General features: G+C 31.9%; 1 protein-coding gene across 1 annotated transcript; it reads left to right on the forward strand.

Annotated features, from left to right (window-relative positions):
- The first annotated feature begins 12,880 nt into the window (after nt 1-12,880).
- LOC114180467 (uncharacterized mitochondrial protein AtMg00810-like) lies at nt 12,881-13,282 on the forward strand. Its single transcript, XM_028066781.1, has one exon. It carries the CDS (start codon nt 12,881-12,883, stop codon nt 13,280-13,282), a length of 402 nt encoding a protein of 133 aa, XP_027922582.1.
- The last annotated feature ends 2,943 nt before the right edge of the window (nt 13,283-16,225 follow it).

Below are 16,225 nucleotides of genomic sequence, written 5' to 3' on the forward strand. Positions count from 1 at the left end.
GTCCATTGATTTGATAAATCTACTCATATGATTGATGCTCATATGATTCATTATTTTTTATGTAAATATTTGCATTAATTAGTTTATTAGTTTCCTTTATGGATTACATGTTGTATCTATAAATAGGACTCTTTCTATCAATGATAATACACAGATGTGTTGCTCTCTATTTTCTCATTCTCTATTCTTCCTCTCCTTCTCTCTCTTATTAGCTTTATTTCATAACACATTATCAATACGATGCTCCAACCAACTAAGGACTAGTGGAAGCCTTTTCTCTCTAACGATAGTGCTCTTCATGTCTGAATCCAAGCTCTTTCTAATCCTTTCCAATTTATAATTTTACCTTATATTCTTCCCCTTGTGATAAAAATTGTTTGACTTTATCAATTTTTATCTTCGTCTTATTATTATTATTTTTATTATCACGGTGATAATTATTGTAATTGTTGTTATTGTTGTTATTATTATTGTTATAGTTATTGTTGTTATTATTATTGTTATTGTTATTATTATTGTTATTAGTATGGTTATTGTTATTGTTATTAGTGTTGTTATTGTTATTATTGTTAGTATTGTTATTGTTATTACTGTTATTATTATTGTTGTTATTATGATTGTTATTATTATTTATTTTTCTTATTATTAATATTATTGTTATTCTTGTCATTATTATTATTATTGTTATTATATTATTATTGATTATTCTTATTATTGTTATTGTTATTATTATTATTGTTTATTCTTATCATTATTGTTTACTATTTTTATTATTATTATTATTATTATTATTATTATTATTATTATTGTTATTGTTATTGTTATTGTTATTGTTATTGTTATTGTTGTTGTTAGCATAGTTATTAGTATTGTTATTGTTATAATTATTGTTATTATTATTTTTTATTTTTATTGTTATTTATATTATTATTATTATCATCGTTATTATTGTTGTTTATTCTTATTATTATTATTATCGTTTATTTTTATTATTATTATTATTATTATATATAATTATTCTTGTTGTTATTCTTGTTATTATTATTGTTATTATTATTATTATTGTTATTATTCTTTATTCTTATTATTATTATTATTATTATTAATATAGTTATTCTTGTTATTATTGCTATCATTTTTGTTGTTATTATTGTTGTTGTTATTATCGTTGTTATTATTATTATTGTTGTAGTTATTATTGTTATTATTATTATTCACTACAAAATAATTGTTTTTTATTAGCAGTTTAATTCTGTTGGTTATGTTGCACCGCTAAAAAATGATGAGTTCTGTTATGTTACCTACTACAAAATTGTTTACATTATTTTAATATTTTAAGTTTTTTATACTTAATGACCCAAGAGTAGATTACTTGTATTCATTTTATTTTCAATTGGAATAATTCATTCCACATTTTTGTTTATGCATGTTCTTTCGCTTTCACCTTTCGCTCAAATTTAGGGTTTAGGGGAGATTTTTGAAATCGTGTGCATCGATCTTGCTTCTTCGCTAGGTGTTTTCGTTTTGTTTTTTTATTTTTTTTCCTTTCGTTCGAATTGATGACTTGACTAAAATTTTCGAAAACGTATGCAAAAAATGGAGAAGAACCACTTCAGATCGATTTCAGAGCGTTCTGTGTGGGGTGCTCACGAGGATGATTTCACCATCTCTTACGACACCATTGGACGTGGTGAAGATGCGGTTGATGATGTAGGTGTGCGACGAGGGGGTGAGTAAGGTTGCGGTGGTTATGTACGATGGCGTTTCATTGATGGTGATGAAAATTTTGGAGGAAGGGTGGGTGAGGCTGACACATGGCATGAGACCTAGGGTCCTTCACAACACGTCCCGAGTTAGGTTACTTGCTTTTCAGACGACGAGGCTTAGGATTTTGTGGGAGTATCTTAGGAGAGGAAGGAGTTAAGTGAAAGGGAAACTCAAGTTTCTGTTTCCACTACGTGAGTTACTCACAATCATAATGTACTTAAGAATTTATCTTATGCAATTTATTTCAATTCTTATTAACTTATAGTGTGTGTTTGAATTTTTTGTTCATTGTGATAAAATATTTTTAATAAGTCTGGGTCACACTATTTGTCAGAACTAAATCCCTTACACTATTTGTCAGAACTAAATCCTTAATTTAGTTTTGCTACTCTGATTCCATCAATTTTGTATGCTGCTATAATCTCCTCAATATATATTATGATTATTCCTTCATGGATTCAATTTAGTTTGAGTACTCCAAAAGAGAAAAGATGAAAATAAAATCTAAAATATATGAAAACAAACACCTCTGGAAAATACCCAAATACCCTTATTTAATTCGTTGACACCTGTCCATTTATTTTGTTTTTTGGTCAGTTTAACTTCTTCTAAAAATGGCCTGTGATCTGCACTGGTTCAGTAACACCTCTGGATTTTACTCAAATAACCCAATTTAAACGAGTGACACCTGTCCCCATCGTTGGTTTTTCTGTAAAATCCCCTTTGACCTTTCTTTTTAGACTTCTGTCTCCATTCTTTCTTCTCTCAATTTCTCCCGCTCACGGCATTCAAAAAAATTCATATTTTTTTTCTTAAATTTTTTGTCCTTTTGCTGCCAAACTCTCCTCAGACCATCTTTCCCCTTCTGCTTTCTCCCTTCCTAACCCTAAAACACACCCTTTTTCTATCAACCCATATTTTCTCAAAACCAACCACACCCTTCTTTTAGTGTTTCTGTTTTGAAAGCGTTGTCTGGGTACTCCAGATTAGTGCATGCAATGATCCACATATATGGTGTTCTTGAAAACTCAGTTTTATGGATTAATATTGTGGGTTAAGAGAAAGGTAACATTTTTTTTATTCTTTATAGTTTCAATTTTTAGGCTTTCCATTCTTCTTAAACTTATGGTTTTACAGGATTTTTTATTAACTGAAGTTTTTATGGTGCAGGATTGAATGTATAAATTTTTTATTTTGGTATTCAATGGTTCTGGCTCCGGTTAAGTAAAAGTACTTTTTTAATCTTTTATATTTTATATTTATTTTTGTGGTTTAATTTTTTGTTTCGTAATATTTACACTACTGAAACTGGAATGGGAAGTAATTCAAGTTCTCATTTTAGCCAACATTGCAGGTTCCTTATCCTCCACTTATCCAACATTCCAAGTTCTATCACATTATGGCTACAATTTCTATGTTTTGTTCAATCCAAAGTTTTGGGGTAAGTAGGTATGTAGAATAAATATAAGTAGCTAGACATATTGTGAGAGTGATTCATCACATCTCTATTTATTGTTGCTACGATCTTTCACTTTTTCATTATCTAAGATCTAATGTTCTTTAAGTACTTCAACATTGAACAAATTTTGATTTTTTTGATAATGGATTTTAAGCAAAGACCCTTTCTATATGTTGTTTTACTTAACTTTTTTACTTTCACGTGGACTTATAGAAATATTGAACTTCAGTTTTTTATTATATTCGATTTGGATCATTATAAATTTGCAGTTTTAATTTTTTGCTTTTCTAAAATTTGGATTTTTAATTTTCATTGTTGGTAGACTTTACGAGGTAGAAGATTTAACCTTTAAATATTAAATAACATTAATGTCATGGTTTGATTCCCTTTTAAAGAAAGTTGAAGAAAGGTTAAATCTTTAAAGCAATTTTGGGTTATTTTTTTGAGAACTTTTGGTTTTGAATTTTTCAGGTTTGGAGAAACAAGGCTTGGAGGCAAGGATTTAAGGTGGTTTGCAAAAGAGGATTAAATAAGATTTGAGTTTTAGTCTTTTTTTTATGCTTCAAATGCTTTTCATTTTTCCTTTTTTTGAACTTTTGTAGTTGTTGTTGACAGAGGGGATGTCGAAGTAAAATGTTGGTGATTTTTTTTTTTGTAAAATGTTGTTGGTGATTTCAAGTGGAATGTTGCAGCAATTCAAATAAACACCTGCACATATAGGATATGCATGGAGTCCAAAGGATGACAACATCCACATGTGGATCTATATAGTAAGCAACTTCCTCATGTATATGTTGAAAGCATGATTCATTTAGATAGTTTAACTTAAATCTTTTTAAATTAATGCTTCAATTATTAATTGATCCTTATTGTTGTCTTATAGAAGCTTGATCCTTATTGAGGCCACAAAATTGGTTGCAAAGCTTGATGAGAAGGAAAGAAATAGTTTACCAATGCTTAGACAAGTTGATTTCATTGATGGGGTCATCCATGCAGGTCTCCCTAGCTGTTGGCTTTTTTATTTATTTTGCTAATGAATATATTATTGGGTAATTTTTCAATAATGTGTTGTCTTTGCTCCAGGGTTTCTCTGGGATGAATAGGTTTAGCTAGAGCATATGGAGTAAAGTCCAGTATGAGATGATATTGGCGTTTCTTATCATTTGTTGATTATTTCTAGCCAAGGTAATTTTTTGTTGGAGAATATGAGAAACTTTGTGTCTTTCAATGAAGTAGAAACATTGTTTAACCTTGGCTTCACTTTTTGAGATGAGTTATCAGCTAAAATTACTGCAACTTTTTTCCTTATCTGCAACTTTGATTTTTTCCATGCCTTAACTACAACTAAAATTAGAGTAATTTATGTAGATATCATATTGTTGAATTTGTATTCTTCTCTCAAGAAGGACTTCGTGATATCATATTTCAGGGATAAAATGAAGAAAGTAAACAAACTCTCAAAGAGCTTGAAACTAAGCACAACAACTATACGAGAAGACAAAACGTTTGGTTGACATGGATTTTGTAATTGAATCAGTTTTCATAGTTATATTGTTGTGCATTAATTCTTAATAATAAGCTTTTGAGGTGGTAATCTTGTCATTATTAACTTCTTTCATTTTCAGGAGTTAGACAATGATATGAGGAAGTGTAAGGAAGAGTTCAAGGAGTTTGAAAGGCAGGATGTTAACTACCGGAAAGATTTTAAGCACATAAGTCAGAAGATCAAAAAGCTAGAGGATAAACTAGAAAAGGTACAGAAGCAAGTCATAGTTCATTGCAATGAGACATCTAATTCTTTTGTTTCTACTTTGTATGTCAGGATTCATCCAAAATTGAAGCCCTTATGAAAGAGGGCGAGGAATCCACTGATTTGATACCAAAACTTGAGGACAATATTCCAAAACTGCAAAAGTTATTACTTGATGAGGAGAAGATCTTGGATGAAATCACAAAGAGTTCCAAAGGTGGACTTTTTTCATTTTTACTAATTTATTTCTAATATAGTGTTGTCTATTAATAAAAATATAGTGTTGTTTAATCATAATTTTTTTATGAACAGTTTGGGAGCATTCAATACTTTCTCTCCCTGTTTTACCTTACTATTTTCTCAAGCTACCAATGATATGGACAAAAGGCCATTTTCCATGAGTATCTCATTTTACAAAGGTTACAAGCCTTTCTTCCTAACTTCTTTTTATTGACTTTTATCTAACATTGTGTCCTGCATATTACTGATTTTATTTTCTTTCATTTTTAAATATTTCTCTTTATTTAAAACAGTCACCTACATGCTAGATGAAATCATATGGAGTTAAATAGCCAACAATTTTCACTTTGAGCTACTGTCGAATCAAATCTATGAATAAGCCCGTGAGAATCCTGCAATTTCAATTCCAAACATAACCTGTTCTTTTATTTATAAATATGTTTTCAGTTCCTTTTGCTTGATCAATAGGTTGTTCTGGTAGTTGAGAGCTTGATGGTTAACATTGCATTCACCATTTTTTTGGTTATCCTAGATCACTAGCATGTAATCTTTACAGAATGGAAATGTTCAAGGAGTACTAATAGAGATTTAAGAAAGTCTCCTAATTGTTATAGTAGGTGAAAGTTTTTTTTGAACAATACTCTCTATCCCTTTCCCTGATTTGTTGGCATTTGTATGTATTGTATTGAGTGAAAATGAATGAATTTGTTAAAGAAATGGTATACATTTCAAGAATTGGACGAAAGAAAACTATAGCTTCCATTTATATTCTTGTCCCTTTTCTCTTTTTTTATTGTTGAAGAAATTGAATTGTAGATTTCAGAATTACTTATTATAAACCATGATATGATTTAATTTGACAATACTAAATATTTTTCCGTTGTTTCTCTAAAAGGTAGAAGACATTAGAATATTGAGCAAGGAAGATATAATTTTTTAAGTGATTCATTTAGCCTCACTGACGTGGTTTTTGTGATTACATTTATAGAAAGAGCAAAATACATCAAGAATAAGATAAAGATGGAGCAAGAAATATTAGAAATTGCCATGAAGCAAATACATAAAGCTTCATAAGTTTCAGATTTTGATAGTAAAAACAACGTTCATATGCGTTCATATTCTTAAATGTAAATTAATTTCGTAAGTTATTGTTTGTTAGCAAAATTAAATGTTCGGTTTGTTTCAGTTATTTATTTTTCATAAAAAAATCATTTTTGATTTACATAAAAAGACAGTTATAATTTTATTTTATAATGTTTTATATAAGTTTTTCAAAAATAAATATGAATCACAAAAGATCAGATTACTAATTATTTTAAATAGTTCGCAGAAAAAGGTGATAAGTTTTCTTTCAAATTAAAACTATATTTTATAATTGTAATAAAAATAACTTTTACCTTTTATATATTCTCTAAAGTATTAATTATTGTTTATATACATATATCCTTAAAATTGTTTGTGCTTTTTAAGTTCTAAATTTCTAAGTAACCTTTACACATATATGTAGTGTGAAGAAACTTCTAAAAACAAAATTAGAAACAAAATTAATTATTTATTGAATATTAAAAACAAAATTAATTACTATAATACTTTCATATTTATTATATTATGTTTAACTTTTATTATAAATTCAATGTCTATGTTGATAACAACATATGCATGTATTTTTGTTTAAAACTCTTAACATCAATTTCAGGCTTCTTTAACTTTTTTTAATAGAGATATCATTTCAAAATATGTTTGCATTTCTCTATTTTTCTTTCAATTGATTATTCATGTGTGGACAATACTTTGCACTCCAATCATAAAACATGTGTGTCGTACCAAACAATTAATTGAGAGTCAATGATAACAATATCTTTTATATATATATATATATATATATATATATGTGTGTGTGTGTGTGTGTTGTGTGTTAGGATTTAAGTGTGTGTGTTTTAGATTTTAAACTGAAAAATGAAATCTTAATAGGACTCTATCGAATAGAGTGGGTTGAGTGGGTTGAGTGTTATTTTACGATTTATTAGCCAACACTATCCTCTAAATCAAAAGTTAACAATGCAGTATAATTATATTTTTTGTTGATCATTTTTTTTCTTATTATTAATAGTATTGTTATTATAATTATTATCAGTATTAGTAGTCTTATTAACAATTTTAGTGTTTTTATTTTATGCGGGAACAAATTTTAACTATATAATACTATTATTGTTTTATATATTAATTATTATATCAATTTTAAAATATAACACAAATAAATTCATATACAAATACATAATAAAAAAATATAGACCCCTGCGTAGGCACGGGTATCATGCTGGTTGTCATTCGAAGTTAGGAACATTATGTCATAGTTTTCTTATTTCTCATTCTCCAACCTTATGGTTAAAACAGAGTTTGGATAGAGATGAAGTTGCTAATGGATCACTTCTGCCAGGTGTGAAGGTGATTATTCTACATTAAGTATTTCCTCATAGAAGAGGCATTCATTTTTTTTAGTTTTCTGTGTTTATGTTCTCTATGTGTTCTTACAGCCTCAGTGTCTATATACTTTTGCTTTTTAATTTACCAACCATGCCCAATATCTCTATGTATTGCTTTTGTTACAGGAATCTGGTGACGAATGTAGTAAAGTTGTTGAAGGTATTATATCTCAAACACCAGTGAATAAGGTTTTTCCTTTGTAGCCCGCCAAAGAATAAGGTTTTTTCTTCACTTGTATTGTTATAGTGTAGTTGGTGTAGAAAAGTACTAAATGTTAGTAGTTGTCTAAACTATTAGAGCGTGGAAACCTTATTATACTCTTTATTTATGTCTATTTTGTATAGCTATTTTTCTTTTCATGTCAAATTTGTTTTCGTTGTTTGCAGAACTTTACAAGATGGTTTGTGATCCTGATGAAATTGATTTGAACATACATATACATGCAGTCATGCTTCCACTAGATGCAGGTGCAAGACTGGAAAAAATGTTGATAAGTACTTCACTTGGTGAGCTTCCTTTCGATTTTCAAAATATCTCTGGATTTTTCTTGTGCATGCTATGTGGAAATTGTAATAGTTTTTGATTAGTGCATTTCACTAAGTGATGGTCACAACATCTTTAATGCTTATGGGAAGATTCTGTAATTGCAATGCGATTGTTATTTTTGTTTTCCTGCAAAGGAGGGGAGCTTCTAAATGTTTTTTCCATTTTGGAGTGCCTGTGCTTCTAAACTTTTTATTATAAAAAATTATATAACCAACATCAGTATTTTCTGAAATTTCTTTGCATATAGGATAATAGGTCTGCTGCTTACACATGTTCACTCTGGATTTTCTAAACCAAGTAGCAAATGGCCTTGAAAAATCAAAAGCATGAATCCAAACATACTATAAAAAACAGGGATTTGCGACACCAATTATTTGGGAAGCACCATAGAAGGAACAACAGAAGCAGAAGTCCTTGAAATGTAATAGTTATTTTAGACTGGACTTGATATTTTACATGTACTTGATAGTTATTTTACTAGTTTACGTGCTTCAGTACATTAATTGTATAGGATGGTTAGGTTCATAGTTATAAGTCAATATGTAAAATCCTAGATAGCAGCATATAGCAACTGTCCCTAAAAAGGCTACAGCAGTATAGCCAACTTTTTAAATTTCTATTTTATATATAATCTACATACTATATATTATAATTTCTCAAAAATGATAAAAATTACTCTAAACTAATGACATTCACAATTAACAATTAAAATTCATTGGTGTCTTGAAACAAACTATATAAGTAAATTCCAACAAGAGTCAAATACAAGTTTCCCAAATGGGAATCATCATTTGTCAATCAAAATCTTTTTTTTATCATATCAACATCTTCTAAATCCAAGAGTTCTGCTTTATCATTTTCACTTGTATTACAACTGTAGATTTCATTAATTGAAATCCCCAAAACAGACCCCTTAAAGCCCTGATGTCTCCACGCATAGTGCCGCTATAACACACTTTTGTCTACTACAGCTGCTACATTAAACAATTGCTTTGCTATGGCTGGCCCTATAGTGGTAGGGGTCGCTCAGCAGCTAGAGTGTTGTTTGTAGAACTATGGCTTGTCTTTTTCCTTATAACATCCTATTAAAGTATAATGCAAATTCTAGAAGAATCTAAAAAAATATAAGATAGAGTTATTGAAATGTAAAGAAACTTCTAGAGTATTGGAGAAAAGCCTAGGATAGAAAGAAAAATCAAGAACATTCAACTATGTAGAAAAATCTAGAAGTATTTGCATTAGTTCTAGCTAGGAGTTTCTAGAATAATCTATGGGTCTATAAATACCCATGTATCCTACTATTTTGTAACATCAAGAACAACAAACACAACATCCAATACAACTACTCTCAACTACAAATACACTTCTCCAACTACTACTTTCACACTCTACTATCTACACATTTACTCTATCCCTTCAACTATCCCTTTCACAACCTTGAATTACTATCAGTGGTACCAGAGCTACGTTCGGTCATCTACTGGGCGTAGATAAACTTTTCAACTACTTCAAAAAAATTAGAACTTCATTCTATACTACTTCCAAAATATTTTCTCAACCTATGGCCACTACCAATCAAACATCATCAATTCCAGTACCTATTTTCACAGGAGAAAATTATGATTTTTGGAGTGTCAAAATGAAGACATTCTTTCGCTCCCAAGATTTATGGGACATTATAGAAGAGGGATTCACTATTCCAGAAGACACTTCCGCTCTTACTGCAGCTCAGAAGAAGGAGTTGAAGGAAAACAAACAGAAGGATTCAAGGGCTTTATTTGCTCTTCAACAAGCAGTTGATGACACAATCTTTCCGAGAATAATAGGTGCCACAAACGCAAAGCAAGCTTGGAACACAATACAAGAAGAGTTTCAAGGAAGTGATGAGGTACGCAATGTTAAACTTCATTCTCTAAGACGAGAGTTTGAATTAATAAGAATGAAAGAATCTGAGACCATTAAAGACTATTATTCTAGAATAAAGGAAATAGTTAGTCAGATGAGAGCCTATGGGGAAACTATTCTTGACAAAAAAATCGTTGAGAAAATTTTAATTTCTATTCCCCAAAAATATGATGCAATCGCAACTGCGATTGAACAAACAAAAGATTTGGCCACATTGTTAGTAACACAACTAATGGGCTCTCTTGAAGCTTATGAACAAAGATTGAAAAGGCATGAAGAAGACTCGGTCGAAAATGCCTTTCAATCAAAACTAAAATTACGGTCTCAGAATAAAGAATATGAAGAAATAAAAGTAGAGGAGAAATTTCTAGAAATAAAGAAAATTCTAGAAGCTTCCCTATGACTCATCAAGGAAAATATCCCCCATGTGGCATATGTAAAAAGACAAGTCACATGGAAAAAGATTGTTGGCATCATGGAAAACCTCAATGTCAATACTGCAAGAAATTTGGCCATGTAGAGAAGTATTGTCGTAATAAAAATAAGCATCAAGCAAACTTTGCTGAAGAACATAATCAGGAACAACGCTTATTTTATGCCAATCAAGAATCTCCTAACGGAGGAGAAAGTTGGTACTTGGATAGTGGATGCAGCAATCACATGGCCAAAGATCAAAGCATCTTCAAAGACATTGATAAATTGTCAATGTCAAAGTTCGACTAGGAAATGGTACCATAGTGGAGTCTCAAGGCAAAGGAACTGTCATGGTGGAGACAAAGAAAGGTACGAAATTCATCAAGGATGTTTTATTGGTTCCCAATCTTAAAGAGAATCTTTTAAGTATTGGTCAAATGATGGAGAATGGATATTCTCTCCACTTTGAGAAAGATACATGCAAAATTTATGACAGTAGAAAGACAGAAATTGGCCAAGTAAAAATGGAGAAGAGAAATAGAAGCTTTCCCATAAGCTTCAAACCTGGAACTAATATTGCCATGAAGGCAGAAGTTGATGACTCGTGGCTTTGGCATAGGAGATTTGGCCACTTCAACACATATGCCTTAAAGCTTCTATATAAGAAAAACATGATGAGAGATCTTCCATGCTTAAAAGAGAATAATGAATCATGCGAAGGATGTCTCCTTGGTAAACAACATCGATTACCATTCTCGACCGACAAAGCATGGAGAGCAAAAGACTTACTAGAGTTGATCCATACTGATGTTTGTGGACCAATGAGGACGCCTTCACATCACAACAACAGGTACTTCATCCTCTTCATTGATGACTTCTCTAGAATGACATGGGTCTATTTCTTAAAGGCAAAGTCAGAAGTCTTTGAATATTCAAGAAATTCAAGGCCCTTGTCGAGAAGCAAAGTGGAAAACAAATAAAAGTACTTAGAAGTGATCGTGGAAAGGAGTATACATCTCGCGAGTTTGACAAATTCTGCGAAGATGAAGGCATAGAGAGACAACTCACAGTCGCATATACTCCACAACAAAACGGTGTATCAGAAAGAAAAAATCGCACAGTCATGGAGATGGCAAGATCAATGCTAAAAGAGAAAGGTATGCCTAACACTTTTTGGGCTGAAGCAGTCTACACTGCAGTTTACATTTTAAACAGATGTCCAACTAAGGCGGTCAAAGACAAGACTCCTATTGAAGCTTGGAGTGGAAGAAAGCCATCAGCCAAACACCTACGAGTATTTGGATCTATCTGCTACATACATGTTCCTGATCAAAGGAGGCACAAGCTTGAAGACAAGACTATACGAGGAATATTCTTGGGATATAGCACACAATCAAAAGGCTATCGAGTTTACAACCTACAAACAAAAAAGCTCGTCATTAGTCGAGATGTTGAAATTGATGAAAATGCTTCTTGGAATTGGGAAGAAGAAAAAGTTGTTAAAAGCACCACTTTAGTTCCAGTGCAACAATATCAAGAAGAAATTCAAGAAGAGGCAGAAGCTTCAGGTACGCCTTCTCCACCTCCATTAGAAGATTCTTCACTAGAGTCCACTCCAAGACGAGTAAGATCTTTGGTAGACATATACGAAACCTGCAATATGGCCATGATTGAGCCTAACTGCTATGAGGAAGCATCAAAGCAAGAAATATGGGTCAAGGCTATGGAAGAAGAGGTTAAAATGATTGAGAAGAATAACACTTGGGAGCTCGTAAATTGTCCTCAAGGAAAAGACATCATTGGAGTGAAATGGGTATATAAAACAAAGCTCAATCCTGATGGAACTATACAAAGCATAAGGCCAGATTGGTCGCAAAAGGATACTCACAACAACCAGGAATCGACTACAATGAGACATTTGCTCCAGTCGCACGACTAGATACAATAAGAGCTCTAATAGCCCTAGCAGCACAAAAAGGATGGAACATCTATCAACTAGATGTCAAATCAGCCTTCCTAAATGGAGTGCTCGAAGAAGAGATTTATGTTGAACAACCTCAAGGCTTCATCAATAAAGGCAATGAAGGCAAAGTACTAAGACTAAAAAAAGCCTTATACGGCTTGAAGCAAGCTCCTCGAGCATGGTATAGCAAGATTGATCAATACTTCATCGATCAAGGATTCAGGAGGAGCAAAAGTGAGCCAACACTATATATTAAAGCACAAGGTCAGTATCACCTCATTGTCTCCTTATATGTCGATGATCTTATCTATACGGAAACAATTTGGAGATGATGAAAGAATTTAAAGAAGACATGATGAAGACATTTGAGATGACCGACCTTGGGTTGATGAACTATTTCCTCGGTATAGAGGTGAAACAACAAGAAGACGGCATATTTATCTCTCAAAAGAAATATATTGAAGCCCTATTGAAGAAGTTCAAGATGTATGATTGTAAACCTGTCGCTACTCCATTGGTGGTAAATGAGAAACTACAAAAAGATGATGGAGCACAAGAAACAGATGCATCACGCTACAGAAGTTTGATTGGAAGTCTCTTATATCTCACAGCCACAAGACCAGACATTATGTATGCCACAAGTCTTCTATCAAGATTCATGCAAAAGCCAAGTCAGATTCATTATGGAGTAGGGAAAAGAATTTTAAGATATCTACAAGGCACAAAGAGTTTGGAATATGGTACAAAACCATGACTAACTCAAGGATCATTGGCTACACCGATAGTGATTGGGCAGGATCAATAGATGACATGAAGAGCACCTCAGGCTATGCTTTCTCGCTTGGATCGGGAATATTCTCTTGGGCATCAAAGAAGCAAGCAACTGTTGCACAATCAACAGCTGAAGCAGAATATGTGGCTGCTGCTGAAGCAACAAGTCAAGCTATATGGCTTCGAAAGATATTCAAAGATATGGGAGAGAAACAAAGTGGACCTACTACAATCAACTGTGATAATAAATCAGCTATCGCAATGACGAAGAACCCAATACATCATAGTAGAACAAAACACATAGCAATTAAATACCACTTCATCAGAGAAGCGGAAACAAATATGAAGATACGACTTGAGTACTGCCCGACAGAAGATCAAATTGCAGATATCTTCACAAAGGCCTTACCAAGACCAAGATTTGAACTACTACGCGCTATGCTTGGAGTTACCGAATTTGCATCAAGGAGGAGTATTAAAGTATAATGCAAATTCTAGAAGAATCTAAAAAAATATAAGATAGAGTTATTGAAATGTAAAGAAACTTCTAGAGTATTGGAGAAAAGCCTAGGATAGAAAGAAAAATCAAGAACATTCAACTATGTAGAAAAATCTAGAAGTATTTGCATTAGTTCTAGCTAGGAGTTTCTAGAATAATCTATGGGTCTATAAATACCCATGTATCCTACTATTTTGTAACATCAAGAACAACAAACACAACATCCAATACAACTACTCTCAACTACAAATACACTTCTCCTACTACTACTTTCACACTCTACTATCTACACATTTACTCTATCCCTTCAACTATCCCTTTCACAACCTTGAATTACTATCACATCCATTGTGATAAGAACTTGGTAGAGTCATATCACAAAAGCTAACAGTTGTATGGAGAGCTTAAGGCCTTGTAATCCCACACAGTTCTATACTTTAAATGTTAGAGTCAACTCCCCTACCCTGTAATTGCATCAAACACACTACACTTTGCAGCCCTAGCACCCAGACTGGCTAGCCATGCACTTTTCCTTTGACTAGTCATAGGCAAACACTTTGTTTGCAATTGAGGTACATGGTGGAAGGTTGTGATACTAATTGATAAGAACCTCTGGAGAACCATACCATCAAAGGTAGCCATCGTACTTAGAGAGACCATGGCCTTATAAATCCCACCCTAGAATCCCATATTTCCAATGTTAGCTCAAGTCACCGCAATTGGATGCTAAGACACCACTTTGCAAGTTCTATGAACAAAGTCGGAAAAATATGTTCAGTTTATGGCTTGTAACCCAATATAGTTTCGAATCCTAATAATATGGATGGTTGGATTCATAATATTTTCTAGTTTATGATTGTGTTTTTTAGTAACAATTCCTCTTTTATTCAAGTCATGCAAGTTCTATTACCGAACATAGAAAAGTATATGTTGTTTGTTGGTGTAGCCCCAAAGTCATTGCCAATGAAATAACTCAATTGCCTCCATGACCCATTGCAATTTTTAATTCTAATACTAAGTATTCAAGAATTATGTATTTGCTTCTTCCTTTTTATATGGTTGGAAAATGCAGTATTGTTCACTGCTCATTTGTTATCTTAACCTTAACCTATATTGTATTTGAATCCTCAACCCGGTATGGATCAAATATATAAAGTTGTTTTTCTGTTGGTCCCTTTAATTTTTTAATCAGCCTTTCTGTCCTAGCATTGAATTTCTAACAATTTGTCTGTTTTTCAGATTTGTGTTAGATACGTGTCGACGTCTGAAAGAGAAAAAGTCATACATGGTATACACTGCTGTGGGCTGCCATGGGATCTCTGCATTAAGCGATCTTGTCAGTGAGGTATTGAAACCCTGTTATATACTCAATTTTGGTTTAATAAGCGTTCCTTCTTTCCCAACTTCACTACCGAGCTCCTCAATTAATAGGAGTAAATAGTTTTTTATGTTTGGAAGAAATCTTGGAAAAGAAAGCTTCTATGCTATTACGTTTATGCAACCAAATTTCATTATCTATGAATTTTTCATGCATAGCAGATGTTTCAGCCTTTGCTGTCTCTTCTTTTCCATCGGCGACAAACTCTATTCCTACCATTAAGCCTCTTTTGGTAACTAAGTAATTTCATTCTAAATATTTTATGTGTCTTAATTGTTTTGTAATATTTTATGTGTTGTTGGTTGCTAACAGAGATTTTCTGGTACAGGAATATAAACTACCGTATCAACATGTTGAATTGGTGGCTTTAAAGAAGTGGAATGAGTTGATGAATTATGATCAAGTGAGACTTGTGCCTACAAAATATGTTTAGTCTTAGTTTTAGCTTTTTATTTGAGCTCGAATGAATGCCTTTATAAAGTATGTTAGCATGTTGTTGAGAGTTAGATAAATAATAATTTGTTAACCTAATTTTGTAGCTAAGCAAAGAATTGCGTATTGGGCATATGTTTTATGGATGGAAATCTTAGACCTGATTTAAAGAGAGGAACGTTCTCACAAGAAGAAGAAAATCTTATCATTGAATTTCATGCAGTATTGGGGAACATGTAATTGTAACTTTAATTCAGTCTCATTCAGTCTCTTATGATTGAATTAATGAATTCTCCCATTTTCCTTTTCTATTGTAATGTAACATACATAACGATAACATGTTAAGTATATATGTCGGAGATGATAGAACAAATGAATATGAAAATTTTCTTGTAGTTTTTTCTAACCGTCAAAATATGATGCATTTTGTGGCGGTTTTTAACCGTTAAAATATGATAATATATAATCAAATTAGACTACATTTTGTAGTGATTTTTAACCGCTATTATTTTTTTTTCTTTTTCGACAACAATACCAACGGTTATAATATTTTTGTCACAAACAGTTTTTGACATGTGTAATTTTGACGGTTTTTTAAACTGTCAGAAATGTCATTT

The sequence above is a fragment of the Vigna unguiculata genome, chromosome 4, assembly GCF_004118075.2.
Source record: "Vigna unguiculata cultivar IT97K-499-35 chromosome 4, ASM411807v1, whole genome shotgun sequence".
Lineage (NCBI taxonomy): Eukaryota > Viridiplantae > Streptophyta > Magnoliopsida > Fabales > Fabaceae > Vigna > Vigna unguiculata.